The 17,783-nt window shown below is 33.3% G+C and overlaps 1 protein-coding gene and 1 long non-coding RNA gene across 5 annotated transcripts; one reads left to right on the forward strand and one right to left on the reverse strand.

The window, feature by feature from the left end:
- Window positions 1-6,784: 6,784 nt before the first annotated feature.
- Window positions 6,785-13,572, reverse strand: LOC123676409. Of its 4 annotated transcripts, none has more exons than XR_006746932.1 (7): window positions 13,375-13,571; window positions 13,066-13,316; window positions 11,886-11,964; window positions 11,421-11,560; window positions 7,432-7,616; window positions 7,081-7,364; window positions 6,785-7,023 (listed from the first exon to the last, which is right to left on the reverse strand). XR_006746932.1 is itself a non-coding variant. In XM_045612289.1 (7 exons), coding segments are annotated over exons 1-6 (726 nt in total). In that variant the 5' UTR covers window positions 13,473-13,572; the 3' UTR covers window positions 6,785-7,020; window positions 7,081-7,363. The 4 variants fall into 4 exon arrangements, 3 of the variants coding, with proteins under 3 accessions (XP_045468245.1, XP_045468244.1, XP_045468246.1); XM_045612289.1 differs by having other exon boundaries at window positions 6,785-7,020; window positions 11,886-11,936; window positions 13,375-13,572; XM_045612288.1 differs by having other exon boundaries at window positions 11,886-11,936; window positions 13,375-13,572.
- A 52-nt stretch (window positions 13,573-13,624) lies between these two features.
- On the forward strand, window positions 13,625-14,366 carry LOC123676410. The gene is made up of 3 exons (XR_006746933.1): window positions 13,625-13,879; window positions 13,934-14,037; window positions 14,108-14,366. It is a non-coding gene; the product is annotated as an uncharacterized LOC123676410 (long non-coding RNA).
- The last annotated feature ends 3,417 nt before the right edge of the window (window positions 14,367-17,783 follow it).

Here is a 17,783-nt window from a genome sequence, read left to right on the forward strand (position 1 = left end):
TGCGATTTATTCGGTGCTGTGGAGGAAGGTGAGATTAGTGTGTTTGCGTTATTGAATTTCCCCAAGCATTAGACATAGTTGATAATGGGTTGTTTTTTTTTTTCTATACTGCACTGTGGAACTTGACTATGTTTCGGTAGGTACTCTTCTTCTATGATTTTCTCTCAAAAAGATCACAGCTCGTCAAAATTTTTTCCGACATCGGAACCTGCAGACCTTGTATGAGACCTCTCCCAAAAGTATAAACTGTTTTAATTACGCTTTGCCGATTATTGATGTAATTGGTATAATACTTAACAGAAATGTCAATCAAGCAGTGGAACATTTTGTTCCATACTCTGACAGAAACATATCAATACAAATACAGGACACTCGGTTAACATAGACTTAATTCAGACATGTGCCCACAGGGGAGAAATCCATAGATGAGGTAGAATCCTACTAAAATGAAATAGAAACTCTACTGAAGTCAACAAAATCTGAAGAGAAAACTATATAATAATGGGTGATATGAACGCTAAAGATGACCAAGGAAAGTGAAAATATTGTAGGGGAGTACGGTTAGGGGGAATAGAATTTTGCCAAAATCATTGGCACAATAATAAATGCAAAAACTTACCCTGCGACCGATATAGGGAAGGATCACGATCCGTTTGTGGTTAATGTGCATCTTAAGAATAGAGAGAGAGAACTTTATTGATTACATATCAAATGGCTATCGACCGAAGTCTTCCAGTCAGTAATTTACATTTCGATTTAATTTACATTTTATATAAAAAATATAGTATAGCTGCTTTTTTCTGTACCTTCATATGGTGTTTGAAATTGAGTTTGTTGTCCATGTGTATTCCCAAATACTTGCACTTAGTTGTTGGTCTATTTGTATCATTGCCAATTTTTATACCTGGGGAGTTGTTCTTTATATTATGGTGGAATATTATCAAGTTAGATTTTTTTGGGTTAGGTTGTATCCGCCATCGTCTCATCCATGTTACAGTTATATCATAGTATAAGGAATAATGGTTATATCTGTGAGTTTTTGTAGCCTTTCCACACATTTTTTTAGTGTTTGCTGTGGGTAATTAGTGGTGTATCATCAGCAAATTGTAGGGAGTATGCTTCCTTCTCTATGTGTTGTTCTGTTGGATAGTTGTAGCCTCAGAGGAGTTGTTCCTCTGAGGTTGTAGCTATATATATATCGTAGCAGTCAGGGCCCCCGCAAGGGACATCAACGCCCGCGTGCGGAACATATTTTGGCGCCCCTTAAAGGGGGGAGGTGGAGAAAAGCACTGCTTGATAATCGAAATTTTTTTTGTTTTGTTAAGAATTTAGTGTAGAATGGTTGAAAATCTATCAGCAACCTTCATTGCCTTAAGAACTTTATGGTGTTAGTTGTAACATAATACATTTTTAATGTGTTTCAAAACTTAAGCTGTATTCTTCTATAAATTATTCTTAAAGGCATAAACATTTAATAAGGATCAATGCAGAAATTGAATGGATGTTTTTCTAGATTTGGCTGTTGCAAAATTTTTATATAATCAATCAATCAATTTTATCGAGTATCTCTTGCTCTATATCTAAGATTGCCAATCCAGAAAATCTTTCTTATGACATGGTAGACTTCAAAAAGTTTTCAATCATTTTTAATTTAGTGAATGATCTCTTACCAGAAGCAACAGACACAGGTAAAGTGAGAAGGATTCTTGAGGCAATACTAAGATTCGGTAGAGAAGAAGTAAGACTATTTTCGAAAATATATTGTAGAATTTCAAGAGGATTTTCGCTTCAGATAATGAAAACAATCTTAGGGCTTTTATCTCGTTGAATAAATCATTTTCTTTCACGTCAGCCTCTTTTTTTCCTGATCAGTTAGCTTTTGTTGAAGAGCATGACAGCATTTTAATAGATATTTATCATTTCATTTAAGAATATCACAAATAAAACAAAAAACGTTATCGTAAACCTACTATTTAAGGAAATTAGTGTTTGATCAATTATTTTCAAAAAGAAATTTATTTTGAAAGCGATTTTTTGATCTTGAGGTGCCTCATCCGTCTGTTCATAATCGAACAATTTTGGTTTATACTTTCGTCTTACAGTATATAACAGAGAAAAACCTTGATCTATCTCAAGAGCAGCCGCTAGTTTTCCAGCTTCCGCAAGTTTTTACACGAGAACATTATCATCCCTATAATTTTTTAAATGATCAACTAAATTCTTCAAATAGTTTTGGCACACTTTAATGTCAATCGCTACACTTTGCATCATTTTGCTTACAATATTAATCTGGAATGAAACATCATAAGAAATTATTATACTTCAAATAAATTTAAAAGAATGAATATTTAATAAAAGAGAAATGTCTATGTCTAGTTTCCGTGTTGAAAGTATCATTTTCTGCTATTTCTAAAAGGCTATAACATATTTGAATAAAATAAAACTTTAGCATCAATTCTACTTGACCATCTAGTATCACTTAGGGGTTTTAGATGTGACTGAGGATCATGCTTTTTTATAACATTCCAATCTTCTTGTGGATGAAGAGAAATATATATATAAAGTTCTTGTACAATATCAAAAGAGTCCACTGTTTCATTTGAAACCTAAGCAGCATCATTTTCAGTTAAATTTAAGCTGTGTGCAGTACATGGCGCAAAAAATGCCCTAGGATTAGCATCGAGTATGCGTTTTTGTAAACCAATATCTGGCTATTTCATGCCGATTGCGACGTTCGGAAACTTGTATCAATTGCAAAAAAGAAGTTTGGAAAAAAAAATTCTTAAAAAAATTTGAAAGAATCTTTTTCGAAAACCTTTGGTCCCTCGATTCTTCATGCGGTCTATAAGAGGTTTTGGCGCCCTTTTAGAGTGGCGCCCGCGTGCGGTGCACGCGCGGTTGCGGGAGCCCTGGTAGCAGTACAAGCTGTACATTACTGGAGATAGAGGTGAACCCATAGACAAATTAAGATTCTCTATGGGTGAACCCTGTGGAAGGCCTTGGAGTGGTATGAATGGTCTGGAGAGTTCTTCACTCGCACTTGGTTAGTTCTGTTGGATAGAAATTGGTCAATAATTTTGAGCAGGTAAGTGGGGCAGTGCAGTTGGTATAATTTATATATTACTCCAGCATGCCAGACGCTGTCGAAAGCTTTTTGGATGTCCATGAACAGAGCTGCCGATTTGTTCCCCATTTTTTTTTGACACTATATTTGTGGTTAGAATTGTTAGCGGGTGGATAGTAGATGTTTTGCTTTTGAATCCGAATTGGTATACAGGGATAGATTTTCCAATTTCGACGTTGATCCTTTCTGTCAGAATTTTTTCAAAATTTTTACCCAGTACAGAGAGGAGAGTGATGGGTCTGTAATTTTCTAATTTACTGTGATCTGTTTTTGCTTTCGGGATAGTGATGATCGTTCCCTTCTTCCATTCTTTGGGGAAATAAGAGTTCTTCAAGCAGAAATTGTACATTTTTTATTATTCTTTGGTGGCTTAAGAATATATAAAGAAGAAAAAGGGAAAAGAGAATAGACATAGCAACTCTAAAAAAAGAAACATTGAAAACAATTACATCGAAAGAACTAAATAGTCGACTTAAAATCGTGAAAGCAGATATAGATGATGATATAGTCGATATAGATAACGCGTGGAGCAAACTTTAAGATACAGTTTTAGATATAGCAAACAACAATCTAAAAGCAGGAAGTGTGAAGATGAAGAACAAATGGATGACCCAGTAACTTCTAGACTCAATGGATAAAAGACGCGAAGTTAAGAATAACAAAACAGAATACAAAAAAATTAATAAAGCACTGGAAAGAGAACTGGATAATACAAAAGTGTGAAGAAATTGAGCATCTACAACGCAAGCACCACATGCATCGATTACATAAAGCAATTAAAAAAATAACTCGCAGCAATAAAAGAAGACGAAATATGCTGGAAGATTCAGTTGGTAACATAATTTGTGATGAGAGAGAGAAATTACGAGAATGGGAAAAGTACATTGAGGAAATTTTTGCAGATGAAAGACATAAAACAGAGGACAGTTACGTCCATATTGGGGGACCAGAAATTCTAAAGAGCGAGATTTTATATACAATTAATTAACCATCTAAAAAATTTTAATAGCCCAGACTCCGATCAAATAAACTCAGAGATGATCAAACTGACAAAAACATAGATCTGCTTTACTTCTGTTCAACAACATATATAAGTCAGAAAAAATTTCCCGAGGACTGGCTCGAATTAATTTTTATACCATTTCCTAAGATTCATTTTACAAGAAATTGTAACGACTAAAGAATTGTTAGTCTAATGAGTTACGTTCTCAAAATCCTACTCAAAAAAATATAAAACAAATGCGAATATATCATCAGTCCAGAACAATTCGGATTCCAAAGTGGGTGTCGAACCCTCGATTCCAACGTAAGTATTAATGAAGAAATTAAGACAGTTCTAAGGATATTAATATTCGTTGCTAAGCAACGGAAGTTCGTAGCTCATAGAATTCTACTGGTTTTTGAATTTCACTAAATATAATTTCGCAAGTATCGTGACACGAATTTGTTTGGAAACGAAAATGAAATATTCTTTTTTGGAAAAAAATGATATTGTGCAGGCTTATTATGAAGCGAATTGCTCAGGCAGAAAAGCAAGGGAAATTTACTCCCGCAGATTTCCAAGCAGAAATTTGCCAAACTTCAAAACTTCTTATGAAACAGTACGCAAATTACGTGAAGAAGGAATTTTGCACCGGAAAAAGAAACAATAAGAACAAACGATGATCGCACCCTTAATTCAGTAGGAGATAACCCAATGATTTCAACAAGAACTCTTTCGAACCACCCTTCAGTGAATAAAAGTAAAACTACTGTTTGGAGAGTACTCAAAAGGAACAGCTTCCATTCGTTCCATTTCCAACTCTGCCAAACTTTAGAAGACGGTGATTTTCATAGAAGAAAAGAATTCTGTCAGTTTATTTTGAGAAGAGTACGTGGAAATAGGGATTTTCTCCATCAAATTTTATTTACGGATGAAGCTACTTTTCATAGGGATGGTTTCTTCAACAGAAAAAATAATATTTTATGGCATAGAGAAAATCCGCATGCCACGGTATCAAAAAATAGCCAGAAGAGGTTTTCAGTTAATGTTTGGGCGGGAATAAAAGATAAATTCATTATCGGACCATACATTCTTCCTCAAACATTGACTGGAAATGGCTATTATCACTTCCTGACGGAGATTCTGCCAGATCTTGAAGATATTCCGCTGAGTCAGATTCAGGGCATTTGGTACTAGCATGATGGTTGCCCTGCCCACATAACTCGAGATGTAAGAGGGTACCTAGATGAAGAATACCCACGCCGATGGATTGGCCGATTAGGACCTATCGCATGACCTCCTCGTTCGCCGGATCTCACACCACTTGATTTTTATTTCTGGGGACATCTCAAAAGTCTTGTTTATGATAAGAGAGCTCCATTAAACTCAAAGGAAGAACTTATTCAACGAATTGAATCAGCTGCCGAAGAGATCCGGAAAAACCCCGAAATGATACGTTCAGCGGTCGATAGTGTTGCGAAAAGGGCGAGAATGTGTATTCTTAAAAATGGAAACATCTTCGAAAACGATTTATAAATTGATTTTTCCACTAATCTGTTTTTTTTTTGTGTTTATGAAATGTAGAATTATTAGTAAAAAATTCAGGTTTATTCCTTGAATAATTCGTTTAATAATAAGCGCATGAACCATAACATTTTTTCCAAAAGGGAATATTTCATTTTCATTTCCAAACAAATTCGTGTCACGATACTTGCGAAATTTTATTCAGTGAAATTCAAATAACCAGTAGAATTCTATGAGCTACGAAATTCCGTTGCTTAGCAACGAATATTAATATCCTTAGAACTGTCTTAATTTCTTCATTAATACTTACGTTGGAATCGAGGGTTCGACTCCCAACTAAGTTTCACCGAATTTTTTTTGTATAAATACATTTTAGCATCCGGAATTTTTGGAAATAGCAATAATTTAATAATTTTGACTCTAAGAAGCCATTCTAATTTTTTTTGGAGGTTTGAACGAAACATTTGAATGGCTGTAGTAACGAAACCGTTTGATATTTTGCAATTCTGTTTTCATATTCGTGATTGATAATTGAAGGAGTACAATTGTACAAAATTTCATCCATTTCGGGTGAAATTTTTTTATCGCTGTAGACATGTAAAAAAAAAATTTGTGTTCGATTTTTGAAAAAATTTTTGCACAGAAATACTTAGAAAATTGTGTTCATTCAGAAACTAAAATTCAATTTGACCACCGGGAAAAAAAAATAGGAACGTTGCAGGTTTTCCGCCATTTTGTAATTCTTTTTTCGGATTTCATCAACTTTTCTGAATAGAGGACCCAAAAATACTGAGATTTGATCAAAAACCGTTTCTTTGAGTGTTATACAAAACTGACCACACCCATAAGAATCTTGCTCAAAATTGACGTTTAACACCCTGTATCTCGCTTATGCGTCGAAAACGGGATATATTGTATAAGGCAAAAATGATTCTCCCGATGTCCTCTACACGAATATATATGTTTGTCCAGTTTATGATGAAACACCCTGATGTATAATGGAAATTTAATAGCGGTTGTCAAATTCTTTACGGTATAGTGAATTCTGGCTGTTTAATACAGTTAAGAGTAGATTATCACTGAGTTATTCTCAATCCACATTATTCAGCCCATGGGTAGCTATTATATAGCTATGGGTAATTGAATCGTATATATATCAATGCAGTAAATAGTTTATTGTAAGAAAGCTTACAGTTGTTCGAAATTATAAACAATTAATTTTATTAATTTATGTAAATATTTTATTTTGATATTGACTGGTTCTTCTGTCCACATTTGAACATTATCTCTACATCTCCTATATGTATAACATCCTGGTTCAGTTAGAATTCATCTCAATTGTAAATCTCATTTTAATGTTTTAAATTATTTTCTATGAAGTTCTGGTAGTCTGCTTAAATTTAAAAAGAATATGAATTTTCAGTTGAAATTAAAATTTTTGAATCAGTACCATTTTTAGTCCAATTACTGCTATGGCTGGCAAGCTTAAGAAGATGATAGGATGATAGTTTGCAGAATCAATATTTTGGACCATTCAATATTTTGTTTGTCATCAAATGTATGTTTTGTGTTTCTGTAAAAATACCTAGCCATATAGAGAAATGAAAAGATGTATATATATCCTAACATGTTCAAGTAGAACACCTTAACAAGTTGAGGTATTGTGGGAGTCTTATGATTGGCATACCCACTAAAACTCCTACTCTGTGTATCATTATGATCAGATTGGTAAATCTACAACAAAATGAATTTATAGAAAACTAAAAAAATCATGTAATAAGCTGAATTAGAAGATGCATACTATTCATTTTTTACTTGGGAAATAGGTTGTTCCTCAAGTTTTATCTTCTTAGATATTGGTTCTTCTTGGCATTGGCTCTGTGTTTGGAAAATTTCATCTGCCATAGATAGTGCAAATGCAAATAATCTCTTTTTTCCTTCTGGATTTAGAGTCTCTAATTTTTTCCACATTTTAGCTTCAAAATCCTAAAACAGTTGAAATAATGAATTATTCAAAAACTTGAATTGAGCTTGCTTTAAGGTTGTAGACTACTTTGCGCTGAAACTGCAATTCCGCTAGATGGAGCTACCCGAAAATTTTTGGTAGATTTGTACCTGACACACCCATTCTACTTGAAGAACCGCCTGTTTGGTATTTATTACCCCTAATAAAATCTCAACTCTCGATGGAGCCCAGCAAAGAGTAAATTTGTGTTTCTGTAAACTTTAGAAATTCAGTTCAGTTTAGATACAGTGGCGTATCCTAGGGGGGGGATAAGGGGGATCTATACCCCCCAGGAGGAATATCCATTATATGTAACAACCTTATATATCACAATCTTATTATGAGTAAGCAGAATTCTTTGGAAAACTTCTTCAAAAGAAGGAAAATTTGAATCTTTTTTTCCTTTATCCCCCCTCCAAGGCTTATGTCTGGGTACGCCACTGTCTAGGTATATAATACTAAATAAGAAAATCGCTGAAAATATTGTGAAGACAGAAATTAGAAGGAACCACTGTCATGGACTCATTTTGAGTATGGATAATAGAAATAGCAATTTATTCGAATTGAGAAAAAATATATGATCATCTCTGGTTGTAAGATTTCACAGAGAAAATCAGAAAAATTTGCATATTGAGATTTGTAGAATGAAAAATTCTAAAAGCTTTTGAGTTCTCATTTTATGCGCCTTTGGAGGCCACAACACTGTGTATAGGAATATTGTTATTAGGTTATTGTTGTCGGTCTCTTTCTCTAGATAAGAATTTTTTATATTCTCCTGAAATTCAGAATGATTATTTGACATTTGACACGTATTATAAGTCGTAAAAAAAATTAGTGAGGGCAATAAGAAAAGAGTAACAGAATAGGAATGAAAAGTTGTATTTTGTTCTGTCTATCGGGTGTCACTTTGGGTTTTTACAGATATATTCAGCTCATCTAAGTTCAATATTCAAGCTTTGTTTCATCGAAATCGGATGAAAACGGTTATTGTCAAATAAAATTCACACAATAATTTGTTTTACTAGGCGACAAAGTAGTGATTGACTTCCTTAGCTGAATTCCCAGCCACGATACGCTCAGCCATGTATTAGTATTTTTTATAATATGACTCGGCTATGAACTATCATCCGCGGCAATCTATCTACTACTTTGCTACCTATAGTAAAATAAATAACTATTGAAAGTATTTTTTATTTGATAATAACTATTTTCATCCGATATTAGCTTGAATATCGATCTTTTCATTTATTTTGTAGTGATAAATTAAAATAAAATTTGATACAAATTGCAATTGTTGGTATGGTTGGTTGCTATGGAAATGTATATGTCCATAATAAATATAGTTTGACAACTTTTTGAAATGTTTTATTTCCATTAATCATTTCTGATGATGCCTATTCATGAAACTACTTACTTTGCTGTCTAGGCAGGAAAAGTAATGCTTTACTGATTGATATGTGTCTGCAAAATTAATATTTGCTGTCAATCGGAGAAAAAATATTTTTTCGGCAACCGTCCGGGAAGTGCTCACTTCCCGGACGCTTTTTCTCTGAGAAAGTAGCATTTCCCGGCCTAGTCCGGAAAGTACGTACTTCCCGGACTAGGCCGGAAAAGCATCATAGAATCCATAGCAACCGAGATAACGGCTGACAGTTCATATAAAATTAGTTGTCAAAAATTTGCATATTTTTTTATCGCAATTGCAATAAAATATGTAAAGCAGCAGCGATAGTGTTATTTTACATGGTTGCCGAAAAAATATTGTACGCAACACGCCCGAAAATGGTTTTTTTGGACTCACAGACTTCCAGGACTCGCTTACGCTCGTCCTAGAATTTTGTCTATTCGTCCAAAAAAACCCTATTTTCCGGACTTGTTACGTAAATTACTATTACAAATCTCAAGAACTTTTTTTGGTGTGCAAGGGGAAGCCCTACGCGTTATGCAATCTTGATGAATTAGGGCGCTTCGCCATAATTGAGTTATAAAATAATAGTAATATAAAAAATATCACAGTAAATGCACTGTTTTTCGAATAGCTTAAACTAATATTTTTTGTATCATCCATTCGAATATATAGGTACTCATCATATAGAAAATATACTAATTACACAGTTCCTTTTCATAAATGGAATAAGTTATGCCTTCAAAATTGAATTGTCTACAAATATCTTTTCTTATATATTCTAAGAAATAACGTTTCATAAAGCTCTAGTTTGATTTATAGATTCATTGAAATTGAATATATAGATAGTGAGAAAGGGCTGCATATCATATATTTGTCATGTCTAGGAAGGCCTGACGGACTGACCAGAATCGAATTTGAGGACGGATTCATCATCAGTGAGTCAAACACTATCGTTGGAGACCATAACCGTCACAAAATTCGAAAAGTACGGCCATCGTGACGAAGTGATATCTCGGAAACTATCAACATTTAAGAAATCTAAAGAAACGAAAAATATAATGTTGTGAATTTTTTTAAATTTAATATGATATGTTATGATCCTTCCTTCATCAACGAAGGCATCTATTAACTCGAGAGAAAAATGACCGTAGGCTCATAAATTGTTTATGAAAAAATGGAATATTTCAATATTTCATATTAATGAAATTCAATTACACAAATGGCGGATTTTTTTTTGGATTAAAAGATATCATTCGCTAATGGAGAAACGGTATATGATGATGAAAAAAAAAACTCACATCACTTTACATGGCATTACATAAATTTTTAATTTTTTGTTAACGAAAAAAATTATTTTGAAAAAAATATTGCAATTTCTAAGAATTTTATGACATGAAATTTTCAAGGAGGTATGTATACAAGAATGGCTTCACGAAGCGAAAAATGTTTACTAAAATTTTTTTCAAGTTAATATTAATGAAGGAAGTACGAGAAAATTTTATTAATCAAGAATTGCCTATTTTTAGCGTTAGATTAAAACGATAAATATTGTAGATAGAGTTTCGGGAATAGAGAGTTTTTCACAAGAAATTTTTTTTTTTGAGAATTTTTTTTCAGATTTCTCAAATATTAATAATTTTCCATATTTCGGCAAAAATTCAGATACCATTTTTTCATCTTAATTTCTTTATGACTTTTGAAATTTTCTTTATGCTACTAAGCGCTCAAAATGTATTTCTCTAGACATCATTACGAATAAAATCAGCTAGCATATATATTTTTAGGAAGAGTATCGTTTGTAATTCTAACAATAATTTCATCACAAGTTTTCTATCTATCCCTTTCCTCATTGCAATATTGACATGAACTAAGTAATGTCCACAATTTTAGCCAACCAGAGAAACCCTACCTTCATAAATCATAAAAGTGTCATTCATCTCGAACCATAAAATACAGTTCAAGATTCTATTGGTGTTTATGCTGCAAAAAGGCGTAAACCTTTGGGAGGCGTTCCAAAAAGCATAATTCTATTTGAAAAACATCTATAACTAGAGCAAATCAAGCAATTTTTAAAAAATGTTTGCACCAATTCAAAACTCATAATACCACTGAACATTTATCGATGAGTTACTCAAAATGAGAAATCTCTCTAAAGCTGAATAGTCATTTAAAGAAAGTGTTTAATTTCAAAGTTCAATTTGCGGAATACTATCGATTTTTTTTTGAAAATTGAGAAGACACGTTCAAGTTCACTATCACGTCATTGTTCACTCAACAAATGAAATGAATCCGACCTGTATTTTGGAAATGGGAAATGCAGTTGATTAGCACTGAAATAGCAGTGGTATGAACAAGGTATTGAACACCCTTAACTTACATTTTCTGCATCATTACAAAAAGATGTGTCATTTTGCGAATTTGAAACAGTTTCATCTATAAACTGCCCAACATCTTCGTTAATCCTATTTGTTGATGGCTCATTAATTTCTAAATTGTTGTCGTGATTGGTATTTTCATCTGAAACAGAATCACACAGATTAGAGATAACATAGATGTGACTCTCCCCTCCCTAAAGGTGAATTATTTGAAACTTCTCCACAAATAATATGTAATGAATTAGCAGTAACCAGAAATAAATAACTAAATAAAACATAAACAACATATGTATGAATAAATCAAAAATAAATAAATAAAGTAGCATCAAAAATGAAGGAATAAATGAATAAATAAGTTTCAAAAATAATAAAATTACTTTCAACAAAAAATAAATAACAGATAAATTAATATAAAAAAATTTAAGGGGTTGAAATATTAATAAAATTGAGTATATCGATAAAATTACCTGGAATACCGATTGTAGGTATGACATTACATCTAAGACCAAGATGGCTTCCTAGAAAGAGATACTTTTCTTCCTACAACTATTGCTAAAATGGTTAATCATGAAAAGTAGGTATATGACCTTGAGACCTTCGAATCCGCTACGCCAAAATGGCAGCTACATTGCCAGATCCAAATATTAATCAGTTATTTAAGGAAAAGTAAGAAATATTTCACTAATTCCCGTCAACGGTCGCAACACTTATCTTTATCTCTGAATATTTACTCTGATTCTGAATATGAAAAATTCATTCTGCAGCCAAGATGTTTCTGGAAATGCATTGGCCACTGACAGAACTTCAAGTGGAGTGGTTGAGAAAATACATTGTTATATCAACATGATAATTGATTTACGTATATAATTTCCAAAACCAAATGTAATTATGGATCTTTTTTGTAAATTAGACAAAACACTTGTTACCAAAGTTGAAGGTTTTCTTTGCTTAGTTCTTTCCCTCATAAGCCCTATGAAAAAAATGGATGAAATATCCAAATACGTTTTCTGAAATAAATGTTTCGTTTTAAGAAGTTTATTGAAAACTAGCAGCTCTGAATTGAATGGTAGTAATATATCATCATCACACAGCCCTCTGCTAGAAATACCCTAATAATAATAAATGAATAAATGCTTTTTTCAATCTGGCAACGTAGCTGCCAATTTGACGTAGAAAATTGGTCGTCTTTCAAGGGTTTCAAAGTCATATAATAATAATACCTATTCTACATGATTACCCTAAAATGAATACTAAATAACCATATGTATTGTCTAAACCTAAGCAACGTTTAAATCAGAATGAGCTACAGCTCCATTTACATTGGGCAGTACACATGGAAGAAAAATTTATTGGATTTAAATATGAATAAAATTGAAAAATTCGATGAAATTAATACCGATTGTAGGTATGACATTACAAGTAAGACCGCGATAGCTTCCTGGAAGATGATATTTTTTATCAAAATGTGAATGGCACACAAAATGACGACTATAAATTCGATCCCTACCCAATTTTAGCCAATCTTTTGGTTGGATAATTTGGAGCCAGTTATCAAATAAATCCACTCTTAGGGAAACGATGTCTTTGACTTGTCTCATCGGTACATCCTTGTATACAACATTTCTTTATTTTAGGAGAAAAACTCACCAATATTAGATAGAGGTACGTTTTGATCCGTTTGAACAGTTTCTTCATGGATGATCATCTTAGACTCTGATTCAGGAAGAACATCTGATTTAGGTCCATTCACATGAGGAATACTTCCACGCCGAAGCAATATCCGTGGATATATACATTTGAACTGGTTTTCTGTAAAATGCTCACTACACATTCTATAGTCTTTCGAAGCACCCAGGTCAAGATCTTTGCGTCCAGAGAATTCGATCCAACTTTTGGCACTGAATAATAATAGAAATTAGATGATTTTGTTATATTGAATTGACTACTTAAACTTACATTTTCATGTCCTTCGGTAATGTAAAAAACGCGAGCTTTGAGTTTTTACTTTTATTGTTCGGGCAGGTTAATACCATACAATATGAACCACGACTCATCTTGACAAGAACAGCAAATTAATATTAATCTTTGATAAACAGGTTCAATAACACGTGTGCTTAATAACCACAACACTAATCTTTGCGCAGCACGTTTACAAACAAAGATTTAACCATAGACAAATAAATGGATTTAACCCTAATCTTTGATTTAACTCAAAAGCAAAGATTAGGTTAGATTAGATTAATCTAATCTTATATAGTTTATAAATAGCCTCCGTAATAATATTTTAACCAATTTTGTTTACAACTGACAGACCAGATGTCGCTGGCGTCGTCTGGGTCGCTTCGTTTCCTATCTTTCTCTCCCTAATCTTTGGTTCTAGTTCTAGTCTAGTCAACTTTAGTGTTTCGTGTTGTCAAAGTTAAGCAACAAATCCCATAGGCGTATCATAGGGAAGGACAAGGTTTCTTTTTGTTATTACATTTTTTAAGTTTATTATTTCTTCCTTCTCATTCAGGTACCACTGCTAATGAATGTAGAACTCGTTTGGAGGAGGACTTAAAGAACATGGATGAATGGTTTATAAACAATGACCTTGAAATAAACGTCAATAAAACAAAGGTGATTTTATTCAGAGATTGGAGCCAACAGGATGCTTTGAATGTTACTTATAAAAATAAATATATTGCAGCTGAAGAGTCCATATCATTCTTAGGGGTGTACATTGATCAGAACCTAAATTGGAGGTCACAAATCGAACATGTGGCCACAGGCCTAGCAAGATATGAGAAGCCTGTCGAGAACGATTGGTATTGAAGCGGCACTGACAGCATACCATGCCTATGTGCAGTCCAGACTTAGGTATGGAATAATCTTTTGGGCGTGTTAATGTTACCCATTATGCATTATACATTATACTAACAATCTGGAATAAATTACCTCAATATTTTAAAAGTTTTTTTTTGAATTTGTTGTTGTAACGTGATTCACATCTGTAAGATATAATGGATCAAATAAAGTTAATCTATCTATCTATCTATCTATAACTAGCTAGTTGCGTTATTCTGTAAAAAAGTATTGATTATAGGACATCAAAGGAAAAATAATTATAATATATCAGTTATTGTAAAAGTATTTTATTTTCAGGATTTTAATTTTTTTCTGCTCTAGAGGTTTCCAAAAGATGAAAGTATGAGAGCGGCATGGATTAATTTTATAAATGGGCCTGAATTTGTTTCTAAAACACTAAGGGCCAGTTGCACCATTTGCCTAAACATTGATTAAAATTTAAACATTGATTAATTTCTGATTTCTCTTGAGAAATCATAGAGTAATCAACATTTAAATTTTTAATCAATGTTTAGTCAAATGGTGCAACTGGCCCTAAGTTATTTATGCTCTTGTCATTTTGCTGATTTTTCTTATTTTATTTGTCACCTTAGCCTCTGTGCTAAAGTAAGACTACTTCCCATTGCTGTGGTAACAATTGTAGTAGATCGTTTAAATATGTAAATAAATGATATTGACAACCATTTTCCACATTATATAATGGTAAGAAAATAGTTTTACGGCGTGCAGACAAATTTTCAACTCTGGAAAAAGTAACTCCCCGTGCGGGATTCGAACCCGCAACCCCCGACGGACTAGTGACTATAAGAAAATAGTTTTACGGCGTGCAGACAAATTTTCAAGTACTTTTTCCAGAGTTGAAAATTTGTCTGCACGCCGTAAAACTATTTTCTTATATTTTTCTCACAGACGTTACAATCACTTTCGTATTATTATATAATGGTTTCACAATTTCTTCGATTTTTGAACACTTTTTCATTTCAAGATTTAATTTAGTTGACAACACGCTGTCATGCAAAATTATCGGTAATTTTGATGCACTTGTGCAATTACTTACGATAATTGGTAGTACCGATTATGAATTTTTCAATCGATAACGGATATCTGGATATCTGAGTATCCAGACCCAGATGCGGTACGAATATTCGCATTTACCGTTGGTTTGTGGGAGCCTTTATTTGTCAGAACACGCATCCATAATAACCACAGGGATTTAGACCAATCCGAGGTAAATGCGTTCTCAATGTAGTGTAGTATGAGACGGGAATCACAGCTAGGGATGGGAATACCGGTTACTCACCAGTCGCGTTACATTCGCGACCGCTCCAGAAAAATACCGCGATTTTGTAACTGTGGTTACAGGTAACAAAACCATAGGCGATTGCAACTAATTTGAGTATCAGTGACGGAGGAACGAGGGAAACGAGACCGTTGGAATACCTAGACTATTGTGGACTGTCCTGTTGAATGATAATTCATTGTTCATTGAGTTTCTACGTAATTCTAGAAGGACGTATGCAAGCATAACACAATCATAAAACCATAAAAATTTTTTGGTGGCTCAGAATAACAACAAAGGTTAGAATCTTCGAAGGGCACCTCATTAAAAACAGATGGTGTAAACTCCAATGGAAATATACCATCATCGGGTAATCTAGGTATTACGTGAAAGAAATTATATCTATGTGTATCTGGAATTTCATTGGCAAATTGACTGAATATTATAAATTGATAGATACTCATTTCACAAAGATAATATCTAGAAACGATTTTTTGTTTACCGTTATTTTACAGAGAATTTAAAAGTATATTTGCATTTCCGATTGATTCAATTGAGAATAATGTTCAATTGTTGAAAGTAATCTCGGACTAACATACATTTGCTGCAACCAATTTTTATGGAAGAAATTATCAAAAAATATTCAAAAAAACATCGAAAATATTGAAAATCATTAATCGAATTGTTTAGTTCTGATTTTGGAAGATACTATAGAAATCAAATATATTCCATTAGACACTAAAAACACAATGGCAGAATAGTTATTTATGCAACAAGTGCAAAAAGTGAATGTGTGTCGACAATTTCACGTCGAGTGCAATAAACAATTTTTGCACGAGTTGCATACAACATTTTTTCTACTTCCATGCAAAAAGCAAAAAATGATTTATTGAGGTGCGGCACTAGGTGTAGGAAAATGAAAAGCGCAACTTGAATACTTTATTATTAATATCGATTTGCATTGAAACAGGAACTAATACGTTACGAACAATTTAACTCAAACTTTATTTTTACCTTCAATGTTGAAAGTAAATGAACAATTGGTGCAATTTTCAATATGAATATTTCGTAGTGAAGTACTTTTTAAATCCACTCCTTGATTTGTTACTGCTGTAAACGTACTAGTACTTGGTAACTGTACATCGTTATTTCCTTCAGGCTGAAATATTTGTTTATCATGATGACAGCAAGTTGAAGTAGAATGACAGATGAGTGCAATAAAAACTTTATTGCACTAGTGCAATAAAGAACTTCTTTTTCCACTAAATATAGTTCAATAAAGTTTAGCTTTTTGCATGAGTGTAGAAAAACAATTTTTACGAATTTACAGGTAAAAGAATTTCTTCTCATCGAACATGGCGCAAATGAATGTAAAAAATTATAAAAGCATTGACAGCAGGAGTTTTGTAAAAGGCACTGGCGTACTATTTTTATTTCACAAATATGAATGTCAATGCCAGTACGCACAACACTGTAGTTGCTAAAGACGTGGTGTTCAACGTGAAACCTTAATGAGGTATCCATATTTACCAAACCTCGTTCAAATATCCCAAACCGTTTCGATGTTTTTATTCGAAGTCCGGTGCCGGTACGCCGTAACTATCGTTACTTTGGAACCGGTTACTTTACGTTTGTGGAACGCGCGATTACGTTACTCAAAAATACCGTTCCAAAATCGCGGTATTGAAATACCGTCACATCCCTAATCACAGCTAGCGACGTCAGAATGGGATATATGCAGGGTATTTCAAGTTCGACTGCCTATTAGACGTTTCTGGAGATCAGGGCCTATTTGAAATCTGAAAATTTGGAATATGACATGGTTCATGATGCCCTATTCAGCTAAAATATTTTCGAAGTTCCGGCTCTCCCGGTTGTACAAGAAATGAAAAAAAAATTCAAAAAAAACCTTTTTTTTTGTGGGCTGTGGTCCTTATACGGTGACTATCAAGTAGTTCACTGCCAAGGAATTTAGGGAAATAAAAGAACGGGATAAGAAAATACGTATTCGATTTATTTCAACCCACTAAAAGAATTTGAAGAAGATGAGTATTTATCTCGATTCTTAGGGTCGCTGGACGCTTGGGTCGTTGTGGCTCGGTCGCAGGTAGTTTTTCGCCGGTCGGGAACAGATGTGATGTTCTTCAATCTTCGGGTTGTCGCTGCAAGTGTGGAACATCTGGGGAAGTCGAAGTTTCTTGTAGAATGGTCTGGACGCTATTCAATTATTCTCCCTGAA

This window comes from Harmonia axyridis, chromosome 3 (genome assembly GCF_914767665.1).
Source record: "Harmonia axyridis chromosome 3, icHarAxyr1.1, whole genome shotgun sequence".
NCBI lineage: Eukaryota > Metazoa > Arthropoda > Insecta > Coleoptera > Coccinellidae > Harmonia > Harmonia axyridis.

What these genes read in the sequence shown, in the direction of transcription:
- LOC123676409 (XM_045612289.1), bottom strand. Translation starts at nt 13,472, where the DNA reads ATGAGTCGTGGTTCATATTGTATGGTATTAACCTGCCCGAACAATAAA. An exon ending in CGTACCTCTATCTAATATTG is followed by an intron (nt 11,937 to 13,065) that starts GTGAGTTTTTCT and finishes ATCTCTTTCTAG; the next exon opens with GAAGCCATCTTGGTCTTAGA. An exon ending in ACCTACAATCGGTATTCCAG is followed by an intron (nt 11,561 to 11,885) that starts GTAATTTTATCG and finishes ATTCTGTTTCAG; the next exon opens with ATGAAAATACCAATCACGAC.